The sequence below is a fragment of the Onychostoma macrolepis genome, chromosome 24 (assembly GCF_012432095.1).
Source record: "Onychostoma macrolepis isolate SWU-2019 chromosome 24, ASM1243209v1, whole genome shotgun sequence".
NCBI classification, from domain to species: domain Eukaryota; kingdom Metazoa; phylum Chordata; class Actinopteri; order Cypriniformes; family Cyprinidae; genus Onychostoma; species Onychostoma macrolepis.
The window spans coordinates 15,242,855-15,259,047 of NC_081178.1; the positions used below are offsets into that span (position 1 = coordinate 15,242,855).

The following is a 16,193-nucleotide window of genomic DNA, read 5'->3' on the forward strand; positions in this document are numbered from 1 at the left end:
CAGCAGTATCAGTTCATTGATCAGTACTTTTTACTTAAGAACATTACAAGTCTAATACTTCTGTACTTCTACTCAAGTAAAATTAAAAAGGAGTACTTAATTTTACTGTAGTAATATTTTATTAGAGTATCTGTAGCCTATTTTTCTTATGTGCTTGATTTGTGTTCGTCCACCACTTACACTTTCAATGTTATAATGCAAAGTAAACCACCTTTTTATTTCATGGTAACATATGATTCAGTGATATAAATAATAGGGTACAATGGCACTAAAGGCACACCTTTGTTTGACAGTTCTTCTGTGCTCTTAATCACTTTGATTCTCTCTACTCTGATTTTTTGTAATATATTTTTCCTCCCCATATTGCATGAAAACTGTGACTTGGTTAATAATGTGGAATAACTTCAAGCCCTAATGGTTTTCCATTTACCTAAAAAGACCTGGCAAACTATTTAACAAACCAGTCTGAGACTGATCAGTTATCTAAAAAGATATGAGAACGAACACACACACACAACTATACTGTAATTACTGTAAAACAGACATTTGCATAAGCATAAGAAATATGCTTTATTATATTTGACTTTTCTGTGCAGAGAAATTACTGTTGCATATACAGTAGTATTATATATCCTTTGACTTATCAAGTGAAAAGCATGACTGGATTGATGAAACATACTAACGCAGAACAGACAAATTCTTAGACAAAATCAGGAAGTTTTGTTTCTGTAATTGCTTCTACTGTATTTGTGACCAGGCATTAATACAAACATTTTAGCACAAAACACAATGGCCATAAAGGACCTACAGCATGAACTGAAGCCATTTAAGTCTGTTTAATGAACCTATCAATGAAAAGATGAATTGTCTATTTTTCAAACTGCTTTGCTTCTTATTATGGCAAAAAAGTGCTTCTTGTGCAACAATCATCAAACTGGTACAGTATATACATGCCAAATGTGATAATAAACATACACAAGTCAGGACAGAGCAATGCTGAATGAGTCCCAATAGCTGTATCAAGACATGAGAAGCCTCCTTTTAAAATAAGTAAAAGCCAGGTAAGTGGCGCCCCCTATCAAGCCAACCAATAAAGTGGCACCAACAAAGGCTGGAGCCTTTTTCTTTGCCACCCTGAATGCGGTGGGCAGCACAGCAGATATTAGGATGTTGTTGACATGTCCAAGAACTCTGCGGAAAGCTGGTCGGTTCAGGACACGCTCATAATACGTCTCCAGGTTGACCCGGGTCCCATTTCCCCAGTACCGACGGGACAGACCCAGGAACTTGAGGCGGTGAAGGGTGACAGCGAGGGAGACGTCAGCAATGCTAAAGAAGTCGCCACAGAGCCAAGACTGCTGACTACCCTCTTCTGGAAAGATGATAAGATGATAAGTGACAGGTTAAGAAACCAGATTTTTAAAAATGCTTGGCATGAAAAAAATTTAAGTTGCATGAAATGGAAATGTATTAATGAAATGTCTTAAATGCATCTTAATGATTTTACTGTAAACAATTCATCCATGCATATTTTATTTATTTATTTGATTATTCACAATAAAAAGAGTCGATAGGAGTTTTTGAGTTTTAAAATTATTATTATTTAAAAAATTATAAAACCAGCTGTTCCCGCGTCAAAGTTCCTTGACAACACGTGTGCAATGCAGCATAACAAATAAATTGTAAATAAAAGTTAAAAACCCAAGGCAACGTTTTAGGTTTTCTCAACTATTGTCTTCATAATTGTACTAAGTTTTTTCAATTTGAATTAGTTTGTTCACTAAATGCAAAATGCCTCATTCTGCCAATACATTTGTCAAGACAACTAATGATTTCTTGTTCAGCAAATTTTTATTAAGAAATTTATTGTTTGATAGCTGTAATCTTATAGGACACTTGACATGTTAAGTGAACTATGCTATTTTTGTTTGTGAAGGAACAATCGTCCTACAAAGCAAAGACAACCAGGATATACTTTTAAATTGTTGAACATAAACAAAAAACGATGAGCTCTTTACAAATGCAATACACTAGTTGGGACAACAATTAGGCAACTTCTGTTGGTCTGACATGGGTTTTTATGTAGTTTCAAGAAAGGTTTTTTTACTGTTTAACAAAAAATTCTCCCACCTGGTGTCTCCTCAATCCTCCTCTGCAGCTCGGTCTCAACTTGGTCCAGAACATTCTCCAGTTCATCCAGGAGTTTCTTCAGGTATTTCATATTATCATGGTCAAATAATTTACTCTTGAGAAATTCAAACAAACAGTGTTTTGTGACATTCAGCAATCACATTCCTGGCATTGTAAACAAGATTGTAATCTAAATTAAGTGCACATACTCAAAGGAATAAAATCATTGAGATAATCTGAGGTCTTGGGTACTGTGCTACAAAGAGCAATAATTGAAACTGAACACTGCATGAATGTTTACTTACTTTCAGACGTCTCTGTTTTGAAATATAAGCATCTTTAAGATCAGGATTCTCTGCTGCTAGTTTCTTAAGTTCAGATTCCGTGTTTAAAATCTGTGCTATAAGACAGAAATCGCTGTTAAAGGAATAGTTCGCCAAAACTGAAATTTTCTCATAATTTACTGACATTTAGGCTAGGGGTGTCCAATCCTGCTTCTGGAGGGCCACTGTCCTGCTGAGATTAGCCCTCCAGGACCGAGTTTGGACACCCCTGCCCTCAGGTCATCCAAGATAAGTTTGTTTTCTTCATCTGAACAGATTTGGAGAAATTTAGCATCACATCACTTCCTCACCAGTGGATCCTCTGCAGTGAATGGGTGCCGTCAGAATGAGAGCCCAAACAGCTGATAAAAACATCACAATGATCCACAAGTAATACAAACGACTCCAGTTCATCGATTAACCACTTGTAAGGCAAAAAGCTGCATATTTTTAATCCATAATTATATCCACAATGACGTTTTTAACATTTTCAAGCCGTTGCCTCCAGCTAAAATACAAATCCTCTATCCATATTGCTTTCTCCAGTGAAAAAAGCTGTCCCGTTTGAATTGGGAGAGAAATATGAACAGATCAAGCACCGTTTACAAGCGGAAAAAAGTCCAAAACAGTTCTAAACAAATATGTCAGTAGGTTTTGCCTTGAGAGGACTACAGGGGATGGACTTTTTCATTGGAGGAAGTGATATTATGGATTATGGACTGGTATTTTGGCCAGAAGCAATGTTTTAAAGTTAAAATGCCTTAATGATTGATTTGTTTCTAATAAACATGCAGCTTTTTTACTTCAGAAGATGTTAATTGATGGTCTGGAGTCGTGTGGATTATTGTGATGTTTTTACCAGCTGTTTGGACTCATTCTGATGGCACCCATTCACTGCAGAGGATCTATTGGTGAGCAAGTGATGTCATGCTAAATTTCTGTTCTGTTCTGATGAAAAAAAAACTCATCTACATCTTGGATGGCCTCAGGGTGAGTAAATTTTCAATTTTGTTTAGAATGAACTATTCATTTAATTCACAATAATTGAAGGTTCATATTAAGTTATTATGCTCAGTCTCCTTCTTACTGCGAATGTGGGTGGTGGCGTAAGCTGGGATGTGGGAGTCTACTGTGATCTCTGGGTGGAGAATGCAGCCATGGGTGTACGCATCCATCTGCAGGGAGTCCAGAAGCTCTCTGTAATGCTGAACTCGATGATAATACGTGCTTCCCTCTTCTGGGATCAGCTTTGGGGTGTGCTCTGATTCAGAGAAGGGCACAAAGCACATATACAGTATGCATTATGACCCAAAATGTAGCTGCAATCTACATGAGCTGCTCTCCAGGGCAAATATCTTATTTTGACTCACCCTTCAGTGCCTCTCATGTTATCCAAATTTCTGCACAGGCATGCTGAACGTAACATGGTACATGCAAATATAAATGCAACCAAATCAAAATAAGATAACGAATGCGCTGAACATAAGCCTGCAGTACCAAACAATTCCAGCTTTTAACACACAGGAAATCAAATGAGATCTAATACAGACATAATGAAAATTGAGTGTTTTAAATGCATTTATTGAATGTATATTCAGGTGCAAGAGTCAATTTGTTTAGTCATATTTATTGATCCCTCTGATGCATGAGATATTAGATCCCTAAAACAAAACTTAATGTTTCTTTTTACTTTAAAACAATAACAGCATCAAGTTACACGTGGCAAGGGAACGAGGAGACAAAGAGGTCTTTAAATAACTCAAAAAGGTAAGAAACACATACAGAAACAAACATGTAGGGAGTCAGAATGAGATCTAACAGCGGACACTGAAGACAAGGAAACACAGGGCTTAAGAACACTAGGAAATTAAACGAGGAAGAACTGAAACAGGTGAGGAGTAATTAAACACGGCTGGAAACTAATGGAACTAAATGGGGACCAAACGAGAACAGGAAACTGGAAGGACCAAATAAGGGCATAAGGAAACATGAGGGAGGAAAAACACAGGACACAAGTCTGACAAACAGAAGTATTCCCAACAATTTATTTTATTTTAATTTAAAATATAAGTACTACAGGTCAAAAGTAGTAGATTGTTTAATATTTTTGAAAGAAGCATCTTATACCATCAAGGCTGTATTTATTTGACCAAAAATACAGTAAAAACAGTAATATGTGTCATTTAAAATAACTTTTTCCTATTTTAATGTATTTTAAAATGTACTAATTTACTTATGTGAATTTTTAGCAGCCATTACAGTGTCACATGATCCTTCAGAAATTATTCTAATACGCTGATTTGCTATGCAATTATTATTAGTGCTCAAATGGTTCTTATTGTTATCATCAGTTTTTGCCGCTTAATATTTTTTGTTTAAACCATAATACTGTGATTTTTTTCAAGATTCTTTAATGAATAGAAAATTCAGCGAACAGTGTTTATTTAAAATAGAAACCTTTTGTAACATTATAAATGTTTTACTGTCACTTTTGATCAATTTGATGCATCCTTGCTGAATAAAAGTATTACTGCAGCACATCAGCATATTAAAATGATTTCTAAAAGATCATGTGACACTGAAGACTGGAATAATGACAATTAACCTGAAAATTCAGCTTTGCCATCCGAAGAATACATTTTAGAATATATTAAAACAGAAAACAATTATTTTCAATTATGATAATATTTTACAATATTACTGTTTACTGTATTTTGATAAAATAAATGCAGCCTTGGTGAGACATTTTCACAAACATTAAAAAATCTTAATTATGTCAAACTTTTGACTAGTAGTCTAGAGATGCTTGGTTATCCGTGTTGAATTAAATAAAGAAATAAAAAATGACATATACAGTTAAAGGGACAGTCATATAGAATTGTTATTATTATTATCATTATTTGTATGTGACATAACACCCTGAATTATTAAAAGGATTTTAAAGAAGCGTGGTGGATGCCATGCATCAGAGGGTTCAATAACATTATATGCCCTTCAGTACTCTTGTATTTATAGCATTTTACACTGCAATTCATGCAATCTGTAATGTAAATACTGTTTTACACATGACATTAACCCAAAATCCTGAGCGTTTACCATCACAGAAGTTCTGCTCCAAATAGTCCATGATTTGTGTGGGGTCACAGATGACATTGTCGTTGTGAACCAGCACAGGAACCTCTCCAGTGGGGTTCAGACGCATAAACCAGGGCTCATTGTGTTCACTCAGAGGCAGACTCACATCATACTCCTCACACTGAAGACATTTCTCAGCTATGGCCAGTCTCACCTATGACAGAAACACAATGTTCCTTTGTTTGAGTGTATCATTAGATCATTACACCAAAGAAAGACTAAGACAGCAGTTATTTTGCACTCGTATTCTCATCTTGTTTAAGAAAACAACAGCAGGCTATGCTCTTGTTTTACAATTCTACAATACACTTGTAATTCAGGCGTCTGTGTTATGATTAGAGTAATTCAACACAGCCTACACACTTGCATCATTACGCTTCATTAATAATGTATAATTTATGAATAATTAACATGTATGCTGTCAATCAGCAATTGTGTAATAATCCAAATGATGCCAAGTTTTTGTTTTTTTATATGTGAATATCACAATCAAAACAACAGATCAGATGCTGCATCCGCCCTGATGCTCTTGGCCTGCCTACGTTAGTAATGTTGAATTATGGGATCACTTACCTTCTGAGAGCTGAATGACTGAGTCCAATGATACAAAATCAGTTTAGACTCTTTGTTTTTTGATTTCTCGACAACCTCACCGCTGTCTTGTGACAGTGCATCGTTCTTGATAAGGATTTCCTTCTCATCCTGAGATTCACCGATGTTTTCCACCGCCATTTTATCAGATATTGGCTGTGTCTCAAAATCTAGTTGCCTTCGACGGCATGTCTGTGCATCTTAGGCGCGTGCAGCGAATCTATGGTTTCCACAAATGCAGTCTAGATAGTCAGCACACTAGGTTTTGAGACACAGCCAGTGAGTCGAACGGCGCAGCCTCCACTCGTGGTACCCAACTTCTTAAGAACACACATTCACAATCACGAAATGTAATATAAATAATATAAATTAGATATTTATGTTTTGATTTTTTTTTCTGTTTCAATCAAGTGAAAATCTAATTCTTACTTTTTATAGTTATCTAAAATAAAAACAATTTACAGCTTGTGAACATATTATGCATTTTTCATGGTTGAAGAGTAAATCAGAAGCGCATTTTTTAAATGAACCAACAGATGTCTCTGTAGACTATCTTCTCTATCAAATTACATTAAGCCGGGCCAAGCCCTATACTATTGATGCTTGGCAGTGTGTTTTCTTTAACATACTTGATTATATAAAGGAATGACTTGTTTTGTTTTTTGTTTTTTCTTTTTTTCCTCCCTCTCTCTCTCCCTTTTGACTGGACTCTTTAAAGTATTGATTATATGTTTGTTGTTTTTGTTTTGAATGGATGTTATGATGTTGTGTGTAAAAAAAAAACAATAAAAAGTTGATAACAAAAAAATTACAATAAGCCGTTTATTACAAACTCACTGCTATAACATGTTGATATAATTTTTTTATTATTATTATTATTTTATTTTATTTTATGATGAGAAGACTATAGGGAAGGCTATAGGAATATAGGAAGGATGAGAAGGCTAGAGTTTATTTTTTCATAATTTATAATATGCAGTATACTGCTAATAAAAATCGTTCACACAATAAAAATAAACTTTGCCAAGTTTCACAAATAGGCCTACTATATTATTTTGTAAACTATTACCTGCAAGCAAAACACATGAATTGACTATTTGATTTAGTACACCCAAGGTTTGATTATATTGTACGCCAATATGATTCATCTATCCAAATCACAGAGATTTTACATAACCATAAAGGAATGGCAGCCAACATATCAACCAAATTGTTGAGAGGGAGTATAGAGAGACATCTCTACAAAAACAAAAACAAAAAAATAAACATCAGTGTTGAGTAACAAATTAGGCATCAAACCTGGGGGGGGAAATCAGTCACAATATCTATATTGTATCATTTAATGGTCTTAAAGCCCCTCACTGTTCAAGAAGACAATATTCAAAACTATTAATATAATAAATCACAATTAATTGAGGGGATAAATTAAAATGGGGAAAGATTAAATTAAGAAACATGATGTCATGTTTGAATTAAATCAGATTATTGTAATTTATTATAAAGAAATGACCATTGGAAGTATTCTGAAGCCCCCTAGTGGCTCCCAGGTCTCTGGTCTCATAAAAATGAAAGAACTTTCTAGAAAAAGAGTAGATGTTGCTAGCTGGCAGGCAAAGTTGTCAGACAGTTGGGAGATTTCAACAAATTCAGGCCTATGTCTACATTTCTCCTCTTATATGCTTTTATCACAGCTAATGCATCTTTTTCAACAACCTGCGGCTGCTAAATCAGATCATCTGTCCATGACATTATGGCCTATAACAGAAGTACTCTGAACGCCCTGACCATTTTTAATTCAATGCCACAAGAACAAGCGGTAATGCATAGTCACAGTATTAACAACTTAAAAAAACAAAAACAGTGGTTTTAAAACATTATGTTTTCCATGTTTTTTTTTTTTTTTAGTTTATTCCAAAAGGTTTAAGTGAGTCATTTATAAAATGAAAATTAAAAAAGGCTTGCTAAAAGCCTTACTTAAATTAGCCTAAATTGCTACTAAATTTCCCAAATATAAATAGCAAGTAACACATTGAATTAAAAGAAGAAATTAGCACAGAATTTTTTGTACTACTTGTCTTGTACGTAAAGTTCGAAACATCATTTACAGTATATATATATATATATATATATATATATATATAGCCTAACAGAATTTTTAAAATATGTATATGAAATTTTCCTAATAAATAAATAATTACTTAATGTACTAAAGCACAGCAAATACACAGATTTCTATCATACATCCCAGGTTCATGTGAATGTTTCCAAACCATCCCTGAATAATCTTGAGTAAATAGAATGATTAAAAAATGCAAAATGTATCTTTTTTCCAGGCCACAAAACTCACAGGTACGTGAAATTCAGTGTAAATCTGTCCAAAACACGCTTACATATGCAGTATTTTGTAGGATACTTCTTTAATTTTGTTATTTATACTAATTTTGTTTAGCAATTTCCTTTTTTTTTTTTACCAAATAAGACCAAAAAAAAAAAAAAAAAATCCGGCTCCGGGAAAAGAATAGAGACAAAAAAGAGCATTTCTTACAACCTCTGAACCTGCGTCCTGTCATTTAGCCCGGTGAGGGTGAAGTGGGCGTGGCCGCGGTGGTGACGCTGGAGGATTGGCAGCTGGTTTCGCCGCCGCGCCGCGGTCTCGGTGTGTCTGCTCTGCGCAGCGCCTGCGAGCGGAGGGAGTCGGTGAAACGCAGCGGCGGTTCCAGCGCGTGCGGCTTCGGTAACGACGCACTAAACCTGCCTCTTCATTCATACTCTCACAACCCAAGCAGAAATACCAAACAACAGCATCTCTCTTGTGATTCACCGTTGCTGCTGAACTCGGCTTAGAAAAGAAGGTTTAATGAAAGAGAAAGACAAGAAGAAGCGCACGGCAACGTTACGACTGTTTTTATTTTCATCCCATTCTGAATGACGGGCGGACGGTTCGACTTCGACGATGGAGGCACTTACTGTGGCGGATGGGAGGACGGGAAAGCCCACGGACACGGCATCTGCACGGGACCCAAGGGTCAAGGCGAGTACGCCGGGTCCTGGTCCCACGGTTTCGAGATAGTCGGGGTCTACACCTGGCCCAGTGGGAATACGTACCAGGGCTACTGGTCGCAGGGCAAACGCCACGGGCTGGGTGTTGAGACCAAGGGGAAGTGGGTTTATCGTGGGGAGTGGAGTCACGGGTTCAAGGGTCGCTATGGAGTTCGGCAGAGCACGAATACACCTGCTAGATACGATGGGACGTGGAGTAATGGACTACAGGATGGCTATGGAGTCGAAACCTATGGGGATGGTGGTAAGTGCCACTGCAAATGTCATTTGTATGTTTAGGGATGAGAATCGTGAGCAAATTAACCATTACGATTCCTCTTGTCGATGCCCCGTTAATGATTCTTTTAGTACTTTTGAGAAAGAATTGTTTGGGAATAAGACATTCTTTTATTTACAGAAGACTGTTACTGAATGATGATATAACAAATCAGGGATAGCCTACATTTTATTCTTTTTACAAAGACAAATGTTAGTCCTAACCATATATCATAATTGCAGGCCTAAGCATACCAAAAAATGGTAACGTATTTTATTAATTAATTAATCCACACATACAGCAAAACTCATATCTTTGACTGCAATTTGTCATATGAACAACCAGTCTGTTACGACGCTGATTTAAGCCTCGGAGTCTTAAGTACAACATAACACTGTAACAGCTGTTGCTTCATTTGGATTCGGACATGGCGAAAGTAACAATTTGAGGTTCAGTAAGTAAGTGAGTCAGATTAAATTCAGTAACCTCTCCGTCTGATTCATAATCGTTTTTGATTCACTAAAAGAACCGGTTCATAAGAGTCATTCGTTCGGGTGTCGAACACAGATTAAAGCTGAATGTTTTTGTTTCTCTAAAAAGAATCGGATCAAACGAGTCATTCGTTTGAAAATTTGTTTGCTCGTAAATACATCTCTGAGAACTTTCTGGACTACTGACATAAACTGGTCGTATTGTATTTATTTATTTATTTTTGAATTTAGTTTCTATTTAAAGTACTTTATATGGCATTGTTTTTACATGCAATGTTGTCATGCATTATAAACACAAGTAATGACAAGAAAAGGACATTTATATTATTACAACAACAACAAAAATAATATTAAAATAAAGTTGCAATGAATAAAATAAGATTCAAGAACAATAAAATACATCTGTACATATAATAAACGTATATCAAAACAAAACAAAAAGTACTGTTATAGACTATATGTGTACATATAGGTAGTTTTATTTATTCTCTAAAACGAGCCTGATCATGAGAGTCATTTACTCATGAACTGTTGACACACTGGTCTCGCTGTATGTTTTTGGTTCACTAATAAGAACTGGCTGGTGAGAATCATTCATTCAGGAATCAGACTGCACTGATCGATGTATGTTTTGAGCTATAGATTCAGTAAAGGTCTTCCAACTGAATACTAGGATGAAATTTCATAAGAATGTCATTTTGAGAATCTTTAACATAATAGAACAACATGAAAAAGAACCGATTCAAGGTTCCTGATTCCTTTTCAAAGTACACCGAAGAAATGCTGGTGACATGAGGGTGAATATTTATATTCTTTGACATAAATGCACAACATATAGTAATTTACACATGACATAATTCGACCAAGATTGTTAATTAAACTTGAGCCACAATTTACTCTACACATTTCATGGCATTGCAATGCATGTCCAACGTTTTGCATTTTCAGAGCCTACATTTTAAATTAGGCTGACTGATGAACACTGTGAACATAAAACACATTTGTCATGCATCACTGAAGGGGCAAGAGATTTTAATTATCCAGTTTTCATTAGTTACACTCTTACGGTTCATGTGTTATTAACAAACATTAATTGATATTTGAAATGCTAATGTGCCTAAAGTGCATGCTTTTGTCATTAATATTACCACTGAATACGTTTCAAACCAAATTAAGCAAGGTATGACACTTCATGCGCTAACTTGTTTGCTAACTTGATCTACATGAGTTTAATGTTCCATTCTGTTTCATAAGGCACATATCAAGGCCAGTGGATGGGGGGCATGAGACATGGCTACGGTGTGCGACAGAGCGTGCCTTATGGAATGGCCACCATTATCCGCTCTCCGCTTCGCACCTCCCTGGCCTCCCTAAGAAGTGTGCAAAGCAATGGCGCTGTTCTGCAGGATGCGGTACCCGACACACCAGTTGGAAGCCGTGGTGGTTTCGTGCTGAATTTTCACAGCGACACCGAAGTCGTCACCGGGAAGAAGAAGGGCCTGTTCCGCCGCGGGTCCCTCTTCGGCAGCCTCCGCCAGCTACGTAAATCCGACTCCAAAACATCCATCTCTAGCAAACGGAGCTCAGCGCGTAGCGACGCCACCATGAGCCGCATCAGCTCCAGTGACGCCAACTCCACCATCAGCTATGGAGACGGAGAGGTGCCCGAAGAGTACACCCCCATGGAGGACCATGTGGACGCCACCACCACAGAGTCCTACATGGGCGAGTGGAAGAATGACAAACGCAATGGGTTTGGAGTCAGTGAGCGATCCAACGGGCTGAAGTACGAAGGGGAATGGATGAACAACAAGAGGCATGGATACGGATGCACAATATTCCCAGATGGAACCAAAGAGGAGGGAAAGTATAAAAATAACGTGTTGGTGCGTGGGATAAGGAAGCAGCTTATTCCTCTTAAAAACCATAAAACTAAAGAAAAAGTGGACAGGGCCGTGGAGGGGGCACGAAGGGCGGCAGCTATCGCCAGGACTAAAGTGGAAATAGCAGTGTCAAGGTAGGGCACCTCCTTGCTGAAAATCCTTTTGTAAAGCCAAAAATGAAAATTCTGGCATCATTTACAAATTCTAATGTGGTTTCAAACTCGTGTGGCTAATGTGATAGCCACTCTTTTCCATATAAAGAAAGTGAATGGGGTTCTGAGCTGTTAAGCTGCAGAATGTCAAAAAAGTAGCTATATTCCAATTCTTCTGTAGCCATACAATGGTTTTGTGTGAGTCAAATTCGAATCTTTCCATCCTCTGCAGTTTTTGCCAAAAACTAAAATTATTGAAAATATTTTTTGTTAATTAAATGAGGTTTAAAGGGGTCATCGGATCCAAAATTCACTTTTACAGGTTGTTTGAATATAAATGTGTGTTGGCAGTGTTTGTACACATCCACCCTATAATGATAAAAATCCACCCAGTGTTTTTTTTTAATCCCTTTAAATAACATCCCCTTTCTCAAATCAAGCCCTTCTTAGCTGTGTGACGTCACACAGACCTGATTGAGCTGTCATCAGCCCGCCATTGTTTCGACGCCGGAGCAGGGGTAGACAATGATGTCTCCTAAGCGATTAAGTTGTTTTGTTGTTGGAAGTAATAATGAACATAGCAGTCGTCATTTACTCCTGACATCTGAGCCGCTGAAGACACTGTGGATTACTTTTGTTTTTGAAGAGAATGCACCCCCCAATCTACCTAAATGCGTCTATGTTCGCACTAATCATTCATGATCCAGCTTCACCTACAGAAGAGGTGAGCATAAGGTTCTTTTATGAATCTTTGCAAATCGCCTTTCCTAATAACGTGCTAGTTAGCAAGTTCCACGGCTAAAGTAAACAGTACGGCTTGTCACCCCACAGAAGGGAGGGGGGCGGGGTGAGCAGAACTCATTAGCATTTAAAGAGACATGCAACAAAAGGGGTTGCTGTGTGCAGAGCTGTTTTTGGCAAGGTAAAAAAGCGTGTTGTTTTACACTACCATTGAGAAATTTTAATCAAAGTATGTTATAGACTTTCCATTAACACCCTAAAGAATCATATCAACTTGTGGAAAATGGGCATCCGATGACCCCTTTAAATAATACATACATACAAATAGATCGATAGATCCCTAACCCTGCCTTTGCAACTGACTAAAATAAAATAAATTTAGGTTAAAATCCTAAAAAAATACCAAAACTGAAATAAAAATTTTGAAATACAAAAACAAAATGAATTAAAAAAAATCACTAAAGCACATAACAAAATGACTACAACTTAAACAAAAAAAAAAACTGAAAACATAAAAAAAAAATAAAAGCTAATTCAAAAATTTGTAAATACTATATAAATAATGCTAAATTAACACTGCTCCACTGTAGCTTTTATGTCTTAGTTGGACTTACACATATTCATATTCAATACAGAACATTTTTCGGTCAAACTTTGGTCAGTTAGTCATTCTTAAATAGCACAGTATCGACTGCTTTTATGATATTTTACTGGTGTGTTTTTGTCATTTTGGAGTTTGATAGCATGGATCCCATTTATGTGGCCAATTCATTATTCTCATTTTTGTAGTACATGTAAAAAAGCCAATGTATGTTGGAACTAAATGAAGGTGAGTAAATGATGGCAGACAATATAACAAGAATATATGACTCTCACAATTTAGTAATATGTGACCCTGGATGACAAAACCAGTCTTAAGTGTCATTTTTCAAAATTGAGATTTATACATCATCTGAAAGCTGAATAAATAAGCTTTCCATTGATGTATGTTTTGTTAGGATAGGACAATATTTGGAATCTGAGGGTGCAAACAAATCAAAATACAGAGAAAATCGCCTTTAAAGTTGTCCAAATGAAGTTCTTAGCAATGCATATTACTAATCAAAAATCAAGTTTTGATATATTTACCGTAAGAAATTTACAAAATATCTTCATGGAACATGATCTTTACTTAATATCCTAATGATTTTTGGCATAAAAAAAAAATATCGATAATTTTGACCCTTACAATGTATTTTTGGCTATTGCTACAAATATACCCCAACGACTTAAGACTGGTTTTGTGGTCCAGGGTCACATATATCATGTCAGTTATGACAGGTTGACTTGAAACTGCTGTGATCAAGTGCACCTGCCACATCAAGGCTTCTGTAAAATTCCCAAGATTGTTACTACTTGTACTGTTAAGCTGTGATGTCTGCATGGTTCAGACGTATGGCGTATGGGGCATTTATTTAGATGTCATTCATTAACCATATGTCATAGACCTATTTTAAGATGTTGCTTCACACACCAACAATGTTCAGCAAAGCTCAGGTGTTTTTAACAGATATCCTTTGTTCGAGCTTCTCAAATGGTTAGGAAGTCTGAGTTTTGAACGGTTGTGCAAGTAGCCTTTTTGAGGATTGGTTTCTATTATTTGTCCATAGCTCAGATGCACAGGGAGCAGTCATGGGGTCATGCATCTCATGTACACTATTATGATGTCTGTTCCCTTGCCAAGAGCCATACTGGACAGACATTTTAATGGATGTGTTGTGTAAACCACTTATTCAAGGCACACAAATTCATAACATCCTAGACAGGTCTCGGGAAACTCACATGCTCATGTTCCTTCCATTGACCAACCAAACAGATACTCTGTCGAACATTTAGACAATATTCAAGTATAAGTTATGTGTGAATGTATACACACACTTGATGAACATACTGCATGGATTAAAGAGGTTACTTGCAATGAAGGATTATCCAAGTCAGTGAACAAACATTTGAATATAGTGAAAGCTGTCCTTAAACAAGCTATAAATGAGCAAAACCCTTGCTTCACAAATTAGTGGGCTTGCAATTAATGGGCTTTAATTAGCCTAGTCATTTATTAAACACTAGAAATAAGAGGATCCATGAGAAGCAACACTGAATAAGATATTAAGACTTGTCATAGAGTGTATCTTGAATGTAAGTGTATTTTGTGTTACTGCACTGGCACATTTCTTTTTTCAACTTGTTTTTAACTGGTTTTGATTTTTAAAATAGGAGGGAAATCTGCCAGAGCAGTAAGACTAAATATGCAGTTTTCCTTTTTAAGTAAATTAATTTAAGTATTTTTGGATGTTTTCACTGGAAAATTAGACAAATTCTGCAGTTTTACAAAGTATGTCCTACTCAAGTGATCAGAAACAGTGAAATTAATGGATTTTCATGTATACTACCATTCAAGAGTTCAGGGTCAGTAAGTTTAAAAAAAAAAAAAAATTAATACTTTTATTCAGCAAGGATGCATTAATTTGATCAAAAGTTACCATAAAGACTTCTTTTTCAAATAAGTGCTGTTCTTTTGAAGTTTCCTAAAAAACAAAACAAAGAAGAATCCTGAAAAGAAAATGTATAAAAGTTTTCTCAAAAATATCAAGCAAAACATTTATAATAAGATTAAATGTTTCTTGATCACCAAATCAGCATATTAGAATGATTTCTGAATGATCATGTGACACTGAAGACACCATCACAGGAATAAATCACATTTTAAAATATATTAAAATATTTATTTTAAATAGTAATATTTCACAATTTTTAAATTTTTACAATAATGTATTTATCAAACAAATACAGATGTAGTTGGCAAAAGAGACGTCTTAAAGACATTTAGTGACCCCAAACTTTTGAAGGAATAACAACATAATAAACTTTTGTAAATAATTTTACAGTCAGTCAGAATGTGACATTTTAATGACACTTTTTTTTCAAGTTGGGACTGAACCTGTATGTAACCTTTAACCCTTCAACATTTCAGCCCTGACATAGGCTATTCAATTTATGGGTCCAAGACCACCAATGGAACTGAATGACTGTCGGTGTGTGTATATGTGCACGTCTGCTTCATGTATGTGTTTGATGACCCTGACTTTCTGACCTCATGTTAGTGATGATCAGCCAATCAATAAATAAATAACATGATGCAGAATATAGGCAGCACTTGTGCTGCTTGTGTTCAGAGGGGTCATACAGGTTAACAGTTGGTTTGAGTGCCACTTTCAGGCCATTTACAGTTTCTGTATTTATCTTAACATCGAATAAGCCACATAGCACGTACTGGGCACCATTAGCCGAGTATCTGGCATTTGTCCCTCTTAGGAGTGGCCTGTCTTCTGTGGTTACCTCTCCCTCAGTGAGCAGTGGGTCAGGGTTACAAGATGCCCCAGGGTCATTACCAG

The 16,193-nt window shown here is 36.2% G+C and overlaps 2 protein-coding genes across 4 annotated transcripts in view; one reads left to right on the plus strand and one right to left on the minus strand.

The window, feature by feature from the left end:
* Positions 1-551: 551 nt before the first annotated feature.
* Positions 552-6,545, minus strand: gdap1 (ganglioside induced differentiation associated protein 1). 2 transcript variants are annotated; one of them, XM_058765519.1, is made up of 6 exons: positions 6,162-6,545; positions 5,550-5,742; positions 3,541-3,714; positions 2,436-2,530; positions 2,131-2,245; positions 552-1,369 (listed from the first exon to the last, which is right to left on the minus strand). In XM_058765519.1, exons 1-6 carry the CDS (start codon positions 6,318-6,320, stop codon positions 1,020-1,022), a joined length of 1,086 nt encoding a protein of 361 aa, XP_058621502.1. In that variant the 5' UTR covers positions 6,321-6,545; the 3' UTR covers positions 552-1,019. The 2 variants fall into 2 exon arrangements, with proteins under 2 accessions (XP_058621502.1, XP_058621501.1); XM_058765518.1 differs by having other exon boundaries at positions 552-1,372; positions 6,162-6,532.
* A 2,222-nt stretch (positions 6,546-8,767) lies between these two features.
* jph1a (junctophilin 1a) overlaps positions 8,768-16,193 on the plus strand; it is a 41,292-nt gene continuing 33,866 nt past the window's right edge. The window contains exons 1-2 of one of the 2 annotated variants that reach the window (XM_058765364.1): positions 8,768-9,483; positions 11,241-12,003. In XM_058765364.1, the coding sequence (XP_058621347.1) occupies positions 9,105-9,483; positions 11,241-12,003 (1,142 nt within the window). In that variant the 5' untranslated portion in view covers positions 8,768-9,104. The remainder of the gene's footprint in view (positions 9,484-11,240; positions 12,004-16,193) is intronic. The other variant, XM_058765363.1, reaches the window with a different exon arrangement.

Coding starts and splice junctions, on each gene's coding strand:
- gdap1 (XM_058765518.1), bottom strand. CDS start 6,320: ATGGCGGTGGAAAACATCGGTGAATCTCAGGATGAGAAGGAAATCCTT. Junction 5,743..6,161: donor AGTCATTCAGCTCTCAGAAG/GTAAGTGATCCC, acceptor TTTCTGTCATAG/GTGAGACTGGCCATAGCTGA. Junction 1,373..2,130: donor GAGGATTGAGGAGACACCAG/GTGGGAGAATTT, acceptor TCATCTTTCCAG/AAGAGGGTAGTCAGCAGTCT.